The sequence below is a fragment of the Protomyctophum parallelum genome (assembly GCF_964188405.1).
Source record: "Protomyctophum parallelum genome assembly, chromosome: 4".
Classification (NCBI taxonomy): Eukaryota; Metazoa; Chordata; class Actinopteri; order Myctophiformes; family Myctophidae; genus Protomyctophum; species Protomyctophum parallelum.
The window spans coordinates 17,515,613-17,534,924 of record NC_139700.1 but is presented as its reverse complement, the minus strand read 5'-3'; the positions used below and the strand labels follow the sequence as shown (position 1 = coordinate 17,534,924).

General features: G+C 43.9%; 1 protein-coding gene across 2 annotated transcripts in view; it reads right to left on the bottom strand.

Annotated features, from left to right (window-relative positions):
• Positions 1-326: 326 nt before the first annotated feature.
• The window catches only part of kcp (kielin cysteine rich BMP regulator), a 65,549-nt gene continuing 46,563 nt past the window's right edge, over positions 327-19,312 (bottom strand). The window contains exons 29-46 of one of the 2 annotated variants that reach the window (XM_083762347.1): positions 18,893-19,072; positions 17,408-17,672; positions 16,104-16,186; positions 15,912-16,005; positions 15,446-15,619; positions 14,796-14,878; positions 14,251-14,371; positions 14,055-14,137; positions 11,955-12,054; positions 10,955-11,043; positions 10,088-10,190; positions 9,121-9,260; positions 8,523-8,695; positions 6,912-7,023; positions 5,672-5,773; positions 5,080-5,244; positions 2,793-3,093; positions 327-968 (exon numbers count right to left, since the gene is read on the bottom strand). In XM_083762347.1, the coding sequence (XP_083618473.1) occupies positions 748-968; positions 2,793-3,093; positions 5,080-5,244; positions 5,672-5,773; positions 6,912-7,023; positions 8,523-8,695; positions 9,121-9,260; positions 10,088-10,190; positions 10,955-11,043; positions 11,955-12,054; positions 14,055-14,137; positions 14,251-14,371; positions 14,796-14,878; positions 15,446-15,619; positions 15,912-16,005; positions 16,104-16,186; positions 17,408-17,672; positions 18,893-19,072 (2,589 nt within the window). In that variant the 3' untranslated portion in view covers positions 327-747. Of the gene's footprint in view, positions 969-2,792; positions 3,094-5,079; positions 5,245-5,671; positions 5,774-6,911; positions 7,024-8,522; positions 8,696-9,107; positions 9,261-10,087; positions 10,191-10,954; positions 11,044-11,954; positions 12,055-14,054; positions 14,138-14,250; positions 14,372-14,795; positions 14,879-15,445; positions 15,620-15,911; positions 16,006-16,103; positions 16,187-17,407; positions 17,673-18,892; positions 19,073-19,312 lie in introns of those variants that run through there. The other variant, XM_083762348.1, reaches the window with a different exon arrangement.

The following is a 19,312-nucleotide window of genomic DNA, read 5'->3' as shown; positions in this document are numbered from 1 at the left end:
GCATGTCATCCCCCCATCTCTCTCCCGTTTCCTGTCAGCCTACTATCTGTCCCTTAAAAAATCAATAAAAGGCGTAAGCCGCAAAAAGAATATCTTAAAAAAAAAAACGCTAGCCTGACCTAGTAGCCACTTGTTGCTAGCGCCGTAGCCTGTCGCGAGTGCTTTCAAACTGTTTTCAGTCAGACCACGTGATGTACTGTACCACCCATATTAATTTCGGGGCATGACAGCGGACCTTTAAAGTAAGCTAATTGGAGGCACTGGGGGGGGGGGGGGGGGGCACTGCCAATTAGCTTACCTTAAACCACTCTGGTGTCCCACATTTCGTTTTAAAATGGGTCATGGGTGGGTGGTATGGCCAACTTGGTACTGTAGCCTATAGGGGATATTTCTCATGTTATTTTAACAGATTTAAAAACACAAAAAGAGACAATGGGAGCTTTACAACAGAAAGCCAGCTATTAGGGGACTAACTATTAGGGAATTTGAGCATGCCAAATGTGGGACAGAGTCTCAATTTGTGGACGCCTGAAAAGTCATGGAAATCAGGGACTGACGCAAAGGGGGACATCTGGTCACCCTAAATATGCACATTTGCATACGTGTGTGTGTGTGTGTGTGTGTGTGTGTGTGTGTGTGTGTGTGTGCGTGCGTGCGTGCGTGCGTGCGTGCGTACGTGCGTGCGTGCGTGCGGGCGTGTGCTAGCTGTGCTGTGCATACTCATGAAAGAACACCCATGCATGTGTTTTATGAGGTGCTGCCGTGGATAATCTTGGGACACTTCTCCGGGGCTATGCAGTAGTAGTTGTGTAAAACCAAGCCTGCAGGACATTGGCAGCCTGGTACGCAAGGCTTGAAGCAGTGACTCTCTATCACTCCTAGAGGTACATCGACGTTGAAGCAGGTGACCGGACATGGAGGGCCACACTCGTCAAACACAAATCCCCTCTCAGCTGGACAGCCCACCGCTGTGGAGAGACAAAGATGGTACGTAAATATTGAGAAATAGACACACAGATTACAAAGCACACAACCCCATATGTTTCCTCACAAGTGTATTAATGAAAATAACGTTGCTGTCGGGAGGAAGCCACCTAGCTCAATTTTTTGAATGCTATTGAACACCCTTTTCGTCTGTTTGTTGGTTAAAATGCTGGTATTGAACCAATGCTGTGAAAGAATATATATATATTTGAAAATTTGCGCCACATTTTCAAGATTTATCAAAAATAGCAGATCTACAAGCGCATGTGTTGTGATTGCTTTCCAACTGTCCTGCAGGGGATTGTGGGTGAGGCGGGATAGGGGATTGAATTTAATTAACTTGTGACTACGGGTGAGTCCCAAACCTCGGGACCAAGCAGGTACCGAACCGAACATGCAATTATTAATTTATTTAACAGCTAAATCCGGTGAAACACTGTTGTAAGTAAGGAGTAGACAGTAGAGTAACTGCAAGGGTCTCTCTCTCTCACTCTATCTATCTATGCAGCATTGACAGGTGACGTGGGGGTGGGGGGGATCGTTTGGGGATAATGTTTGCGCTTCAGCCAGTCAATCAGTGAGACAATAGCACGCAACTGAGTGATCAGCGAACGGCCATGCACATCAAAGGCAGAGTCTCCCGGCTGTACAAAGTTGTTAATTTGGCTCCTCTTACTGCACTCCCAACGCACGCATCATGCACTGTCCAAGAATCACTTCTGTCCATGACAATAATTCAGTAGTGGTGGTTTCTTGACCCGCAATGGTTCTGCAGGCTCCACCTGGGCAACGGTGGTACTGCAGGCTCCGCTTGGGCTCAAATGGCCCTCCTAAAGGCCTCATCGAAGGTTTTTGGGCTTCCTCCTCACGGAGGATGCAGGCTGGGGCGCCAACCCATACTGCTCCCGGGGTGCCGTCTACATTCCGGCTGTCAGCCGTCTCTCCGGTGGTCACCAGACTATACCTGGTTGTCACATAGTCTATAGCGAAAATACATCGCTTGGATGCACCTGGAGGCTGGGACGTATCCTCAGTGACCCCAAGGTCATCAGGGTTTCGGGTCTCGCGAACATCATACCCCTCACTCGGGTGACCCAGCCAGCTGGGGTGATCAAGTCCCGACTTACGTCCCAGTAGCTACCCTCGATCAGACCCACTAGGGAAAGACAATCCGTTGGATCTACTCCGGAACTACTCTGCCGGGACTGGGAGGTACAATTCTGACATGTGGACACCAGACACTTCATTCAGGTGTGATGGTTTCTTGAGCCGCAATGGTTCAGGCTCCACCTGAGCAACGGTGGTACTGCAGGCTCTGCTTGCGGCTCGAATGGCCGTCCTAAATTTGTTAAATGCTGGATTAATGCTTTTTAATCAAATCTCATAATCTTCTGGATGGTACAGTGGGGTACAGTAGCTATTCACGAGATTATCTCGTTCTGGCACAGATACAGTTAAAAACAGACAAAAACTAGCCCTACCCCGAAGGGACTTGGCGAGAAAACGCAAATGATACTTTTTCATTCAGAAAATGTGTGCAAATCTTTAAATAATATATTCTTTCACAGCGCACGTAAATACTCAAATATTTGCTTCCGGAGGGGGTCCCTGAAACAAAATATTTTCAGACGGGGGTCCGCAGCCAAATACATATCATTTTGGGGGCCTTGACATGAAAATGTTAGAGCAGTGAGCACCACTGACATAAAAACATAGGTTTTCTTAGAAAACTGTCAAGATTTAGAAGGCTTTTTGTCAATGTGTTATTTATGCGTTACTAGCATGTATACTGTGTATACTATACTTACCACACAGTGACGGGCTCCTCCACTGCAGTCTGACTCCAGCCTCTCTGCACTGACCAGCGTAGGCCTCCAGCGTGTCACAGAGACACTCGTCGGTGTTGGCCCCACAGGCGCACTGGTCGTACACACACGCGCCGTACCAGGGCTCCGGAGGCACCACACGGTGGCAGGGCTTGAACACGCCCGACTTCAGCACCTTGCAACGGGCGTTGGCGCCCTTCCTGGCCTGGTAGCCTGCGTCCTTGCAGGGGTCAACGTCCTCGCCAGCGTGACAGGACGAGAGGGAGTGGCTGCCATTGGTCACCTACAAAGGCGGCGGCGCAGACAGAAACGATCACATCACATGCATGTTTTTTTTGTTTTTTGTTTTTTTCTGCATTTATTTAAAAAAATGTTTTATAAAAAATTTATCCCACAATTTTGCAACCCATTTTTTCACCCAATGTCAATTATCTAATGTAATCCTGGGTGCTATACTTCCTCTACCAACCTGGGGGGGCAGCGGACTGACCTCATGCTTCCTTCTATGCATCAGGAGTCCAAGCTGCTTCTTTTCACCTGACAGGGGGGAATTTCCCCGGCAGGACGTAGCTCGTGGAAGGAACAAGTTATTCCGACCAGTTCCTTTCCCCTCCATCAGGCACCAGGGGGAGGTAGTTTAGTGACCAGGATTACTGCATGTTTTTTGTGAGGTTACCTACCCTAGGGGACACGGGGAGAACATGCAAACTCCACACAGAAAGGCCCTTTCACCAACCCCGCCTCGGGTATGGGCACTGATGACGTGGAGGAGGGAACACGCCCCCCAGCACCCACAGTGTCCTCAGCAGGAATCGAACCCAGGACCTTCTAGCTGTGAGGTGACAGCACTACCGACTGTGCCACCGTGGCAGCTGCTTTTCTGCCTTTATTGATAGTTTACACTAGGCTGACTGGGGGAGAGAAATGGCCCTTTATTGATAGTTTACACTAGGCTGACTGGGGGAGAGAAATGGCCCTCTATTGATAGTTTACACTAGGCTGACTGGGGGAGAGAAATGGCGAGTGACACGCAGCAAAGGTCGTCGGGATCGGGATTCGAACCCGCGACACACTATCCAGGCTGCCTCTGTACTCGGACCGCTACGACAGCCGTCCGATCACATGTATCTGGTTCAAAAACCGTGCAATCATAACCACATTCAATATTATATATTATAATATAATATATTTTAGCTGCCCCGCCCCGTTCCTATACAAACCCATTATAACTTCAACCTCCATTTTAACGATAGATTCATTGGTTAAAAAATATATTAAAAAAAGTAATAAGAAAAAAGTAATCGGAAAAACACGGGCACCTCACGTATTAGGAGGCCAGTATCAGTCACCAGAAGTACAGGTATACATTACGTGCTTTCCTCGAGATCTCTCGCGGAAAGTTATTAAGGTCATCTTTAGCCATCCACGAGATACACGAGATTTGATTAAAAAAAAATCTAAATATTTATTTATATTTACATTTACATTTATATTTAGTTTTTTTAGCCTTCGTTAGCTTCCATCCATAGCTAGCATCCATAGGCCTGTCTCTGCTTATTTTGCAGATTACTCTGACACTAGCGCCAGCCCCTCGCTTGAGGGTCGGACATTGCTGTCCTCGAGATCTCTCGTGAAAATTAAGGTCATCTTCACCATTCACAAGATTTGATAAAAAGTTATTGAAAAATATAAATTTACTTTTTTTTAAGCCTTCGATACCTTCCGCGGCTAGCATCCATAGGCCTCTCATTGTAGAAACAGCCTACATGGTAATCCGCGTTAAACGTGCATGTGCACAGGGTTATTAGTGGTATAATGTTTGAATAGGCTAGAAACATGGCATACAATGCCATGTTTATCGCCTATTCAAACATTAATCCGAGCCGTGCTGATCATGTTGCTGCTCTGGGGCCAATAGGGCTGGGCAGTAATGTGTTAAAATGTAGTTTTGACTATACAATGGGTTTGTATAGGAAGGTGGTGGGGCAGCTAAAATAAATGTCTAATGTTTAAATACTGAATCGAGCAACTTAAAAACTGTCTGGGGTGTTCACATAAGCCTAAGTATAAAATGACCAAGTGAAATATCTCTTTAAGTGGTTCATTTATATTCTGTTGTATGTTCATGTCGATTGGGGTCGGTTGCTGTAAAAAACTTGGCTCACCTGGGATTGTTAGCTTGTACAACAAAGTATATATCAGGCTTAATAAAACAAGACTGTCTCCCTGTCTTACCAAAGGCAGCCTCTGACAGTCTGATCTTTCTTACCTTCCAGCTGTTGCCGAAGGCAGCCTCTGACAGGCTGATCTTTCTGCTGGGCATCCGGAGGTCGTCCTGTTGGTAGTTATTGAAGTTTCCACACAGGCCACACGTGTGGCTCTTATAGGAGCCTGGAACGCTCACCTCCAGGTGGGAACGGCCACTCCACAACACCTGGAGGGTTTAAACATTAAAGAATAGGTCACAGGAAACGGTGGATTAAGGAGGGCCCGATAACCATTCTACAAATTTCTTTCAGTTTTCTGGTGGGAAAAAAAAGTATGTGTCCGTCTATATCAGTAGTTCTCAAACCTTTTCATGTCAAACACCCCCACAATTATATGTATTTGGCAAAGATAAAAGATCTACAAGCTCATATAGTGCATCACTTTGAGCTTGTGTATCTGCAATCTTTTTTAAATACCGGTTAAAGTGGTTACAATCCAAATTGACTCGGATGCTTTCCCTGTCTTAATGGGAAGAACAACACAAAGACAGCACAAAGAAAGAAAACAATACAGATCAAACTTAATTGATCCCCCAAATTGGCAAAGTTAATGTGGCACACGCCTATTCTCTGATATATGAAAGAGCTCCGCACCTTGAGTCCAATGTTGGTGTTGAGTAGGATGATGTTGGCCTGACGTTCCACGTAGATGTATGGTTCTTTGAGGAAGGGAAGGGTCACCACCTCATCATTGACCTGGCAACGTTTGAAAGTACTGATCGGCTCCGTACTACAACAATACACCAACAATGCTTTTCCATCCTACCAGGACGTCAACTTAAAGTTCTTCAACCAACCATATATACTTGACCGCTTGAACTGATGCCGTTTTTTGCTGAATGTTCGGCCCAGAATACGGACGATAGCATTCATGTGGTTAATTACATTGAACTTTATCATTCTAACTGTATAATCATTGACAATGTACTGACATGATACTGATGATATTGACCATGATACTGACATGATACTGATGATATTGACCATGATACTGTCATGATACTGATGATATTGACCATGATACTGACATGATACTAACCATTACACTGACATGATACTTATGATATTGACCATGATACTAACCATTACACTGACATGATACTGATGATATTGACCATGATACTGACATGATACTGACCATTACACTGATACTGACCATGATGCTGACATGATACTGACCATGATACTGACATGATACTGACCATGATGCTGACATGATACTGACCATGATGCTGACATGATACTGACCATGATACTGACATGATACTGACCATGATGCTGACATGATACTGACCATGATGCTGACATGATACTGACCATGATACTGACATGATACTGACCATGATACTGACATGATACTGACCATGATACTGACATGATACTGACCATGATGCTGACATGATACTGACCATGATGCTGACATGATACTGACATGATACTGACCATGATACTGACATGATACTGAACATGAGACTGACCAGTGGCCATGATACTGACAATGAGACTGACCAGTGACCATGATACTGACCATGAGACTGACCAGTGACCATGATACTGACCATGAGACTGACCAGTGACCATGAGACTGACCATGAGACTGACCAGTGTCCATGATACTGAAAATGATACTGACCATGAGACTGACCAGTGACCATGATACTGACCATGAGATTGACCAGTGACCATGATACTGACCATCATACTGACATGATACTGACCATGAGACTGACCAGTGACCATGATACTGACCATGATGCCACCTATGTCATTATCATGTCATTATCAAAGAACAGTGTTGGAAGAACACATTTGCAGCACAGTTACAATCACCAACCTTGACGACCCAGTCTTGGAGAAGCTGCACCGCAACGTCTCCTATAAACACAGTCACCTCTTTAGTCCAGGACACTCCTTTACGTCCACGATTATCATTGGTAACATGGACACTACAGAGGCAGAGAGATTCTTTCAGTTAGTCAAGAGAGCACATCCAAACAGAAATATACTGGGTCTTCCAGAATTATTTTATCAACACCCGTCTTTCTTTCTTTGTTCAGTAGCTTTTTGTATTGTATGTTATGCTCGCTATTTCAGGAACTTCACCTATTTTCATATAACTGGTCCTATGTTCATGATAAAATACCACAATTTTTACTGTCTCATAGGAGGGCTGTGGGCAGTTCAGAAACCCGTCCACCAGACGGTTTCTGAACTGCCCACAACCTTACTATGAGACACAGACCGAGTAGAAATAAATTGTGGCATTTTATCATGAACATTAGTGAGGACAAATTATATTAAGGTAGGTTGAAAAGTGGTGAAGTGGTCCTTTAAAGATGGAGTGCCACGATTTTATTTCAACCCTAAAACATGATCATCAGGTATTATTATAATATAAGGAGGAAGAACTTTTTCCAAAAAGTGGACAGTATTTGTTAAAATCATGCTTTTATGTGGACACGCCCACCAGTTCATTAAGTATGCCTGGTTTGCCTGGTGGGTGGTGATGGGTGGTGATCCACCTGAACTGAAGCCGCACCCACAGCTATAGTTGTATGATAAAGGGGGAGGGGTTAGGGGAGGGGCTGATAGTGTGATGTCACTATATTACTGTTTATTTCATTGGCCCGTTTGACTGTCAAGGGTTCAGCCTCAAGGAAGAAACCCTAAATACAAAGTTAATACACCATTGCACATAAAAACGACTCCAGGGTGTCTAATGAAGTGCTGTCACCTCATAGACACATGAAAAACTGGAAAAATAAAAAAATTGTGGCACTCCATCTTTAAGAATATCCTGTGTGCCCTGAGGTAATTGGTGTCTTCAAAGATGCCATGGTTCATATAAACAGTACTATTGCTGAACAAATGATTGGTCCAATTCGCATTTGGTATGGTGTCACCCATAAGGCCCAAAAGTGCCATCCCTGGTACACTACAAACGTAAGATATAACAGCTCTCTACACATCTTTTTTGCATAAAGGTGCTTCCTGCCAATGGTCAAATCCCCAAAGTAAACTAAATAAATCTATAATACTGATGAACACTAGTGGTGGATATTGCTTGCAATCTCACGATAGATATGTATTACGAGGCCACGATATGATATACATAGATGATATATCGATTATACGTTTATTCAAAATAATGACCATGTTGCACAAATACAATAAAGCACTTTCAGGCCCAAAGAGATCTTAACAAGTGGTCTGGGAAGGGAGTGCATTGCAACTTGCAAGGGGGGCTTTGATAACATTAAACAGAGGCACGTTTCTGCGTCACCCAGATAATTCATGCCGTTTATTGCTGTATCGATATACAGCAGCCTCTCGATCGATTCACCTATATCGATGTTCTATCGATATATTGCCGATTAATTGAATGCACCACTAATGAAAACTAACGTAATTGCAGTCTCTATGACTTATTTTTAGAATTGTGTACCTGAAGTCGCCACCCTCACAGTCCTGAGCTAGGACATATGTACACGCCCCTTGGAAGTGCAGCATTCGGCCATCGAAGGTGCGATAGTGCGGGTCTCCGAACACGATGCAGGTGGCCGGACGTGGCAGGCAGTGAGGACAACACACACCGGGGATTACTGCTGGCATCTCATCCTGGTGAGCATATAACAGTATAAACAAATGTACTTGTAGGTGGGTGTGTCTGTGTGCAGGCCTGTCACAATTTTGACATAACCAATTATTGAGATAATCACAAATATTTTGCAGAATGTCATATATTTTCAAACATTAAAAAATCTGAAATAGAAGATCTACAGTACAAGCCCACTGTGAAACTTTTGTTTGCATGCGAAGCGTTAAAGCCGAACAGAAATGTATTTTTTATTCATTATTTATGTTCCAATGTTCCAATGTCAAAAACACAATTAATCGCAATTACTTTAGTGACAATAATTATTAATAATCAATTAAAATGTCATAATTGTAAGAGCCCTCTGTTTGTGTGTGTGTGTGTGTGTGTGTGTGTGTGTGTGTGTGTGTGTGTGTGCGGACTGTGCGCGCGCACACTGCATACTGACTGTAGTGCATGTGAGAGGAGGGCAGCGTTCACTGTGGCAGTGAACGTCTCCAGACACACAGGAACAGCTGGTGCACTCGTCCACCTCCCACTGCTCGTTGGACTGATACACTGTGCCCTGGTATGTACACGACACTGAGTCTGTAACGCACGCACGCACACAGACACATGCGCACAGACACATCCGCACACGCGCACCCGCACACACACACACACACACACGCACGCACGCACGCACACGCACACGCACACGCACACACAGTCAATGTTGAGAAATAAACTCAGACAGGATGATTAAACCCCTCTGCAAAGTTTAGTCATCCTGTCGGCGTTTATTTCTCAACAATGACCCCTTGTCAATTTTCCCTTGCTTATTACACGGCTTGGGTGAATGCTTGATTCTGATTGGTCAACACTGAATTCAGTGGTGTGTTATTTCTTGATAATGACCGCTAACAGACCGCTGGCTAATCAAAGCCTCAGAGCACCTGGCTGCACTACTTGGATTTTATGCTGTATCCAACATGACAGTCATTTAAACAAACTGTCATGTAAACAAAAATATAATTTACAATCTCAAGAATGTTTTTGAAAACATTTGAAGCGAGAAATAGACGATGCAGTAGCCTACTCGAAAATGTGATCACCATTTGATCAACACTCACCTCCTTGTTTTCCTGAGGCGACTTGTGTTGCGCTCTGGGGTGGCAACTTGGAATACTTTCATCATAAGCAAGGGAATACTTTGTTTTGTTGTCACTTTTGGATAAATTTAATTTGCCTCAAAGTAGCCATGTAATAAGCGTCATGAATGGCTATGTGGTCACCTTCAGGGTGATTATTGCGATTGGCTAATCACCCTGTCAGTGATTATTATTATATTATCAACAATGACCACCTAGCCATTCATTGTCCCTTGCTTAACATACATTGTCAGGGCCCCAAACCCTGTTGGATGACTGTAATACCTTGGCATTCATGGCAGCATTCCCCAGGAACTTTCACTGGTGACTGGCTATCCTGGCACACCACTGGCAAACATTCCTCAATGGTACACTCAATATGGCCCAGCTGTTAAAAAGACACATACAGGGTAAGTCATGTCCAGGATTGCCTTGAACATAAATTGGGTTTATATTAACATACAAACAGTGAACACATACAAGAGTTTAAGTTGTATGTATGTATGTAACATGCTATTTATAACTTTCTTGTTTCATTAGGAATCCAAATACTCTTTTTTTTTACTCCAATCTTTAAAACATTACCAATATAAACAAACCTATTGCAGCCCAAAAATACAGTCAGAATGTCCTCTTCCTGTCAGTAAATGCAGTGTCCTGTCAGTAAGGTGTGAGAAAAATGTCAAACATGTTGCATGTTCTCCCCGTGTCCCCTAGGGTAGGTACCCTCACAAAATACATGCAGTAATCCTGGTCTCTAAACTGCCTCCCCCTGGCCAGCCGGGGCGCCTAATGGAGGGGAAAGGAACTGGTTGGAATAACGTGTTCCTTCCACGTGCTACGTCCAACCAGGGAAACTCCCCCCTATCAGGTGTAAAGGAGAAACTTGGACACTCAGGCATGAAGGAAGCATGAGTTCAAATCCGTTGCTCTCCCCATGTCCCCCATATATGGGGACTAGGTTGGCGGAGGGTGTGTAGAGCCCAGGATCACATTAGATAATTGACACAGGGGTGAAAAATGGGTTACAAAAGCGTGGGATAAAAAAATATACAAAAATAAAAAGTGTCAAACAGTAGAATGAGATAATTTCTTTGACTTTATATTGGGTTAGTAAACCATTTTCATTTGACCTGTTGCAGGAGGACTTACATTACAGGTACAGGTGACACAGTCATCATCACTGTCTGTCCAGCTGGCCCCGTTAGGCACACGCATCCCCTGTCCCTCGATCACACACTCTGAAACAATACATGTTCACTCTGAAACAATACATACTCTGAAACAATACATCCCCTGTCCCTCGATCACACTCTGAAACAACACATGTTCACTCTGAAACAATACATACTCTGAAACAATACATCCCCTGTCCCTCGATCACACTCTGAAACAATACATGTTCACGTTCACATTTATCTATGTGTTACTTTAATGATTTTTGGAAAATAGCCGATCTACAAGCTCATAACGCGGCATGTTGTGAACTTGTAGATGGACATAGCGTTAAAGTGGTTAAACTGATTTCACTGCTATGTTAACACATTTTGCTGGGGACCCCCCTAGAACCTAACATCCGTCTAACAGTAGAATATCTGTAAAATGAAACTATGAGTATATACTATAGAGTGCTATGTCTACATAATGTGCTTATCTGAATTACATAAGTTTAGCCTTTGCCTGTAATGTCGTCGAGGCTAGTGCAAGTGCTACGGAAAGTGCTGCAGGCCCCCTCAACGCCCACTGGGGGTCCCCGGACCCAACTTTGAGAACCACTGATGAAGTATACACATCCTTATATCCTAATAGACAGGGGGTACACATCCTTCTACCCTAATAGACAGGGGGTACACAAGCACATGGCCGTTTATCCGTGCTCCTTCTCCTACCAAACACATCCTAGCACACATCTCTCCATGCAAAATTATCTCTCACCTGGTCTCATCATTCCATAATAGAGACTAGAATTTCGCGGGCATCCTCTACTCTACTCTACTGTACTCACACTCTACTCTACTGTACAGTACTCGCACTCTACTCTACTCTACTCGCACTCTACTCTACTCTACTCTGTTCTGCTCTCTTCTCTTCTGTACTCTACTGTACCGTACAATACTGTCCCATACTGTACCGTACTGTACGGATATCTCACCCTCACACACGGGACAGCAGGAGTCTGGTGGGGTGAACTGTTCGTTAGGGGTACAGGTGAGTGGCAGGCAGCTCTGATGCAGACAGGTCCATGTCAGGTCCTACAAGGCACACACAAAGAACTGACACACTGTAGTCATATACTTACACTGGACCGTCACCTTACATTGCGTCACCTTCTTAAAATAATAATAATTATTATTATTAATAAATACATTTTTCTACTTAAAAAAACAGACAAAACTGTTGAAAAACAAAACACACACACTTGTGCTCTTTCTTATCATCATACATCATCCCATTCCGTGCTCATCCAATCAAATCATCACATTCCATGATGATTATAGGCTAGCATACCGTAAATCCTCATTTATTATCCGGGGCTTTTATTTGTCTCAACTGAACTGATTCTGATACCAGGCTTTTATTGGAAGGAGGCAGCTATAAAAAGGAGGCCTATATTTCTACTTTTCAAACCGATCATAATGAATAAATCACATTTTGTGTCAGTTAGAACCCAGTAAAATGTACTGGGCTCATGTATCGAAACCATAAGTCCTCATGAAATATTAAACAATGAAGTTGCAGGTGCTCAATGGTAATTTTTATAACAATATTACCTATGTTAAATACTATAATAACATCAACACATGAATTTAACTTGAACAACCAATGTCAATTTGAAGCTATGATTCCCTGCTTTCATATGACATGGGAAAAAAAATCCAATGGCAGTCCCTCAGTCAAATCTGGTCACACATATATAACATCAACTGAGACATACAGTATTACCACAGTAGCCTACTGTGGTCCATCCTATTTATTGCACATTCAAATATCTGTATCTAGGCCTAGTTAGGCTACTGACAAGTTCAGAAGCAAATAATGAAATAAAATATACAGTATGGCAGGCTATTTCCTATAATATCAAAGCAGTTTATATGAACAGTGCCACACTGCAGTGATCATCATCTAACTCTTGTAACTTCAACGGGGTACATACACAATGAGAGAGAGAGAGAGAGAGGGTCGCGTTAGCAACAAGCTAAGCTTAGCGTCCGTTCCTTAAATGATAGATCCGCCAGGAGAATGGGGGCTGCTGAAGCCCCATTCTCCTGGCTGATCTATCGTTTATGGAACGAACATACGGTACGTTCGTTGCATAAAGGGCAGATCTGCGGGCGCAGCGTGTCACTCACTCATTGTAGGCTGTGGGGTAGATTTAATTTGCTTGGTTTTGTGTCATTTTCCTCCCTCCTTCGCAGTTATAGACTGCTGCGCTAATTAGTTTTATTGTCCGTAGCCATGAAAAGTGCTTAGTGGCGTTCTCTCCCAAAGTATCTAGACACTGACGTGACTGACAGCCGGGAAGAGCAGGAAGGTAACAGATACGGCCACTTGAAAAAAACAAAATAAAAAAATAACCAGCTAATAAAAGAAGGAGGGTTTTTATTTGCTAAATTCAACGCTACACCCGGTAATTAATAGGGGGCGGCTTTTTATTGAAGGAAGGAATGTATTTGAGGATTTACGGCTATAGGCGGGATCGTGAGGCCAGTGCCAGGCAATTGCGTGAAAAACGCAAAAAGAAGAGACCTCTTCCTCCCGAGCCGGAAGTGATAGCCCTCCATATTTGAGCCAGATCCTCATTCTAGGCTGTGGGTCGATGCGCAATGGATTAATGTTCTTAGCGCGGTGAAAGTTTAGAGTTGTATAAGGTCGCAAAGATCGTACTTTGTCTCATTTTGAGGAGAAACAGGAGTATTAAGCGTGAGTACAAAAATATATTTTTAATGCTGAATTCATGCTTATTAATCAAAGCTCGTAATCTCGTGGATGGCACAGCAGGGTACAGTAGCTATTCAGGAGATTTTCTCGTGCCAGCACAGATTGTGTTAATCGTGGAGTAACTGACTTATTCCAGACTTAGGCAATGTAATGTGAAGTCACACTCTTGAGACAGGCCCTTATACTAAAAGGAGCGGGAACAGCATGGACCATCCTCTCCAAGATCGTTGTGCACTGTATGTCACATTACAAGTTAGGGCATTTGTTCATCACAGACAGGTTTTATCATTTATAAGTACACCAAATAAAGTACCTTGCACTGGCAGGTGAAGCAGGGGTCATCGGTAGCCAATACCTCGTTACCAATCAGCGTGGCCGTGCAGTTACTGAGAGGCTCTACACAACAAGCACACAACACACATCACAAGTACATCCGCCACAATCAGAACTCATGATTTAACGTAAGCAAAGAACTATGGATGTGAAAGACATTTCAAAGTTGTACTGACGAGCACAGACGGGACAGCAGGAATCTGGTCCCGAGAAGAGGATGTTGTTCTTGGGACAGTCCACCAGACTGGGACACTGCTTAAGGTAGCACCTCAAGTGCTGCTGTCCATCTGGCATTACCTGGGGGGCGGAGGCACACACAGTCACACACACACACACACACACACACACACACACACACACACACACACACGCACACGCACATGCACGCACAAGCACACACAAACACTGTACTGAATGAAATACACACTACATTAAACTAGTTGCGCTGTGTAGCTCAACACTGAGCTTGAACTTATCACATACAGGTACAGTATCATTGAGTTAGTTATGACAGATAGACAGACAGACAGACAGACAGACAGACAGACAGACAGACAGACAGACAGACAGACAGACAGACAGACAGACACCCTCATTGCAAATAATTAAACATGTTCTGACATGGTTTGATTTCATGTTGTGATTTCAATAATGAACTATACACTTTTGTAATAGACCGATATGGACTGATAGATACATAAGTGAAATGATCGTATCATACCTCACAGGTACAGATCTGACATGGATCGTCAGCTGGCTGGAAACTGTCTCTGGGACCATACACTCTCCCCTCGAATACACAGTCTGGTCAAGCACACACACAGAAAACAAGCGTCAAAACAAGGTTGCACGCGTGCGCACACACACTCACACTCACACTCACACTCACACTCACACTCACACTCACACTCACACACACACACACACACACACACACACACACACACACACACACACAAACTCCACCACAAAGTGCTTTGGAAGTCCATCCACTACAGTGCAAAACAGGCTTTTTAAGCAACCTGCAGTACAAATTATTCAGGAGATGAATAATAATCATTTTAAGAATTCTTTTTATTCCAACCAAGTAAGTGGTCCAAAACCGTTCCTTTTTATTATTATTTGAGAAAACTATTTTAAATGAAAATAGCATCGCAAGACATTGTGAGTTTATAGATCTGCCATTTTCACTATACTTTTGCATGATGAAGAAAGGCATTCTTTTTTGAAAAAATAAATAAAAACATGAAAATGTGAAATATGGAGATACAAGGTTTCTACCCGACAGCAACAAAGTGATGTTGACAAACCAGGCCTTTGGCTGAATTATGAATTATTACACAAGTCATCGTTAAGTCAAGCTTATATTACCTGCACAGACAGGGCAGCACTCCCCAGGTACATTGATGGTGTTGATACAGGGAGACAGGCAGCGGACCTCTGAGCAGGTGGTCACTCCGTCCACACACATGCATGACATGCAGGGAGTGGAGTCTGCAAACCAACTGCTGCCCTCCGCATGCTCCTCTCCTCCATACACGCAGCCTGGAACAAACCGCAGGACTGTACATTCTAGAAGCAATTGCTCTACTTTTCTGCACAAATGTTGCACACTATAAAAGTATAAGAGCACTAATAAACGTAATATCTAAACATACAAAAATGCTATACAAAACATACACAAAATGGAGAATTAAATTAAAATAATAATAATTTGTTTTCAGGCTCCAAAATATATATTTTACAAGCCGTCATGTAATTCCATTAAATGTACTGTTAAAAAAACCTGCTAATAACATATTCATTCAATCAGTTCTTTCAGAATGATCAGACTAACCTCTACAGCGGGGACAGCATGCTCCGTGATCGGTCACCTGGTGCAAACACGTCAGCATGGGGCACTCTGGAGATGCACAGCGGGCCTCTCCTGCCTGGAGAGATCACACACAGTCGCACATGTCTCAGTTCAGCTTGTGGAGATGAGAAGGGGGGAAAAAAGAGAGATTTGAACAGCTGTGGAGAGTCAGACCTGACAGATGCATGTAGAGCAGTGGTTGGAACTAAGGGTCCATGTCTGTCCCTCACTGTACTCCTGTCCCTCTAGCATACACACTGAGAGAAAGAATGAAGCAGAGAGAGAGAGAGAGAGAGAGAGAGAGAGAGAGAGAGAGAGAGAGAGAGAAACTCCTATTCATCATTACACAGAAATGACCTGTTACATGTTTTTCATAAAACAGTTAGTTAAATGCCTTGAACTCAGATTTGTAGAATACCAATCTGTTCAAAAATAATTCTTGTCACAAGCTTCTGTTGCCGTCATTAGGATGTAGTCAACACCTATTCCAAAGTATTTTTTCCCTGGTTCAGCAGCACCATTGATGTCGTCTAACGTGTACATAGAATATATGACCATTCAAGACATATGGGCTGTATTTTGCGTGTCTTAAGTACCAGGTCTTATTACCTAACTTGAGTAAACTAAAGACCTGGAGGAGTGATCAATGCCATTTGGCTATTCTGAGTGTCCAAAGAGCATTGATCACGCCTCCAGGTCTTAAGTTTACTCAAGTTAGGTAATAAGACCTGGTACTTAAGACACGCAAAATACAGCCCATAGGCTAAATGGTGCTCTGGGTGCTTTAGGAGCCTGAGGAGTGTGAAGCCTGGGGCCAGGAGGCCTGTGCTGAGTGTGAAGCCTGGGGCCAGGAGGCCTGTGCTGAGTGTGAAGCCTGGGGCCAGGTCAGATCTGCTATTTTTCTATAGCTAAAGCATAACATAATGCTAACACCAAAAGGGGTTCCCGCCCCAAAATGGGTTAATATTCCCCATGACAAGCCCCAGAAGCTTTTTGAGGTGTTACCTTAAACATTGTCATGTTGGATACGTGGCACATGTACTAAAACAGATCCTGCTGACAGAGAGTAGGATTAAGCATTAGCATCAGCTGCCCTTCGGTGTAAGAGGTTTCCGACAATGCATTTATACCAGTGGTGAGACTGGGAAGTAGATTTACTTAGTTTAATTTTGAGGAATTTGTACTTTACTTGAGTATTCCTACATTTAGTAAGCAAATATTGTACTTTTATTCGGCAACATTTATTTGAAAACTTTAGTTACTAGTTACTTGGATTTGGATTATTATTACAAAAATCACTTCAGCGCTATATAAATTTCGGCCATTTGAAAATAGTTCTCCCACACCTGGGGGTCTATTAGAGTAATGTTAACTCCATAGACACATACAAAACAGAAAAAGTACAAAAACCACAGCACTCCATCTTTAATATAATACACACAGGTGCACAGGGTATGTTCTGGAAATCCCAGCTCTACCTGTGCACTGAGGACAGCACTGTCCCGCCTGAGAGACTGGTCGCGAACAGGGTGTCGCTGGGCAGGCGAGGGGCACGCAGGTAACGGTGCCCCTGACACAGGTGCAGCGCTGGCAGGCGTTAGACGAGGGACTGAAGGTGCGTCTGTGAGCGTGGACCACGCCCTCGTACAGGCAGGCGTCGCACGCGGGGCAGCAGGTGTCCGAAGGTACAGGATGGGAACACTGGCGAGGACACGGCCTCTTGTGACACGTCGCCACCTCGTTCTGACCAGACAGGGAGGGAAGAGGACAGGGGGACAAGTTGTAGGACAGTGTTTCACAAACACTGGGTCGGGACCCACATGTGGGTGGGTCGAGGACACATGTTTATGTGTCCTCGCTTTATTTATTTTGTTTCCTACATTTAGTTTTTTAATTATTATTTCAAAACGTTTTCAGTCATTTCATGAAGAAATAAAAAGAAAAATCTAATTAAATTCCATTAATTAGTAGTGAAAATAGACGATTTTTCACTAGTTTGGGTCGCGGGGAAACATCTCATTTCTCTTTTGGGTCACGGGCTAAAAGGTTTGGGAACCACTGTTCTAGAATGACCAAAACGAGGCACGTGACGGACAAACCGGGTGTGGACAAGATAAAGGGGAAACGGGAATGGGAGAGGAGAGGGGATATGATATAGCAAGGTGGTGGTGGTCGGGAGGAAAATGACAAGCAAACGAATCAACCATGACCTTAAAGGATATAGACAAAATGTGGTCACATAAAAACACAAAACAAACACTTTCTAATGTCTAAAAAGGCAAATATGGCACAGCATTAAAGACGTGTCGTTGCTATGGCAACTCTTTTGTTTTACAATGGCCAATACACAAAGTGATGCCAGTTGTGACAACACACAAAGTATGTATACTTTAATGCACTTGTTACTTGTTAGCCCATACAAAGTACAGTCTCTTATAGTTTGCATGTTCTCCCCGTGTCTCCTAGGGTAGGTACCCGCACAAAATAACATGCAGTAATCCTGGTCTCTAAACTTCCTCCCCCTGGCCAGCCGGGACGCCTGATGGAGGGGAAAGGAACTGGTTGGAATGACGTGTTCCTTCCACGCTGTCCAACTCCAAACTCGGTGAAAAGAAGCGTTTTGGACTCCTCATTGAAGGAAGCATGAGGTCAGTCTGTTGCTCTCCCCAGGTTGGCAGAGGGAGTGTAGCGCCCAGGATTACATTAGGTAATAATTGACACTGGTTGAAAAAATGGGTAACAAAAGTACAGTTTTGTATGTTTTATGTGATCATTTGCACAACACCATCTGATCCTCCGGTGAGGAGTCTGTGTGTGTGTGTGTGTGTGTGTGTGTGTGTGTGTGTGTGTGTGTGTGTGTGTGTGTGTGTGCGCGTGCGTGCGTGTGTGTGTGTGTGTGTGTGTGTGTGTGTGTGTGCATGTGTGTGTGTGTGTGTGTGTGTGTGTGTGAGAGAGAGACTGACCAGACAGCTGCAGGTGGAGCAGGGGTCAGTGGGCGGGCTGAAGGAGGAGCCAGACTCGTGCTCGATCCCCTGATGCAGACACACCCCCGTGCAAACGGGACAGCACTCGCCTCGCGGTGTCACGGGACGTGTGCACGACACAGCCGGGCAGGGTTCGGGCACACATACCACACCGCCGTTCTGCACGCACGCACGCACGCACGCACACACAATCAAGTGGAAAAAGTACCAAAATTTTTAGTATATAGATATTTCAAACTTTTTGTCATTTTATCATCTATTCAGACTTATGTGAACACCTCAGACTGTTTTTAAGTTGCTCGATTCAGTAATTAGATATTTGATCATCATTTTAGCTGCCTCGCCCCCTTCCTATACAAACCCATTGTAATTTAAAACACCCGTCCTTTTTTTCTGGTG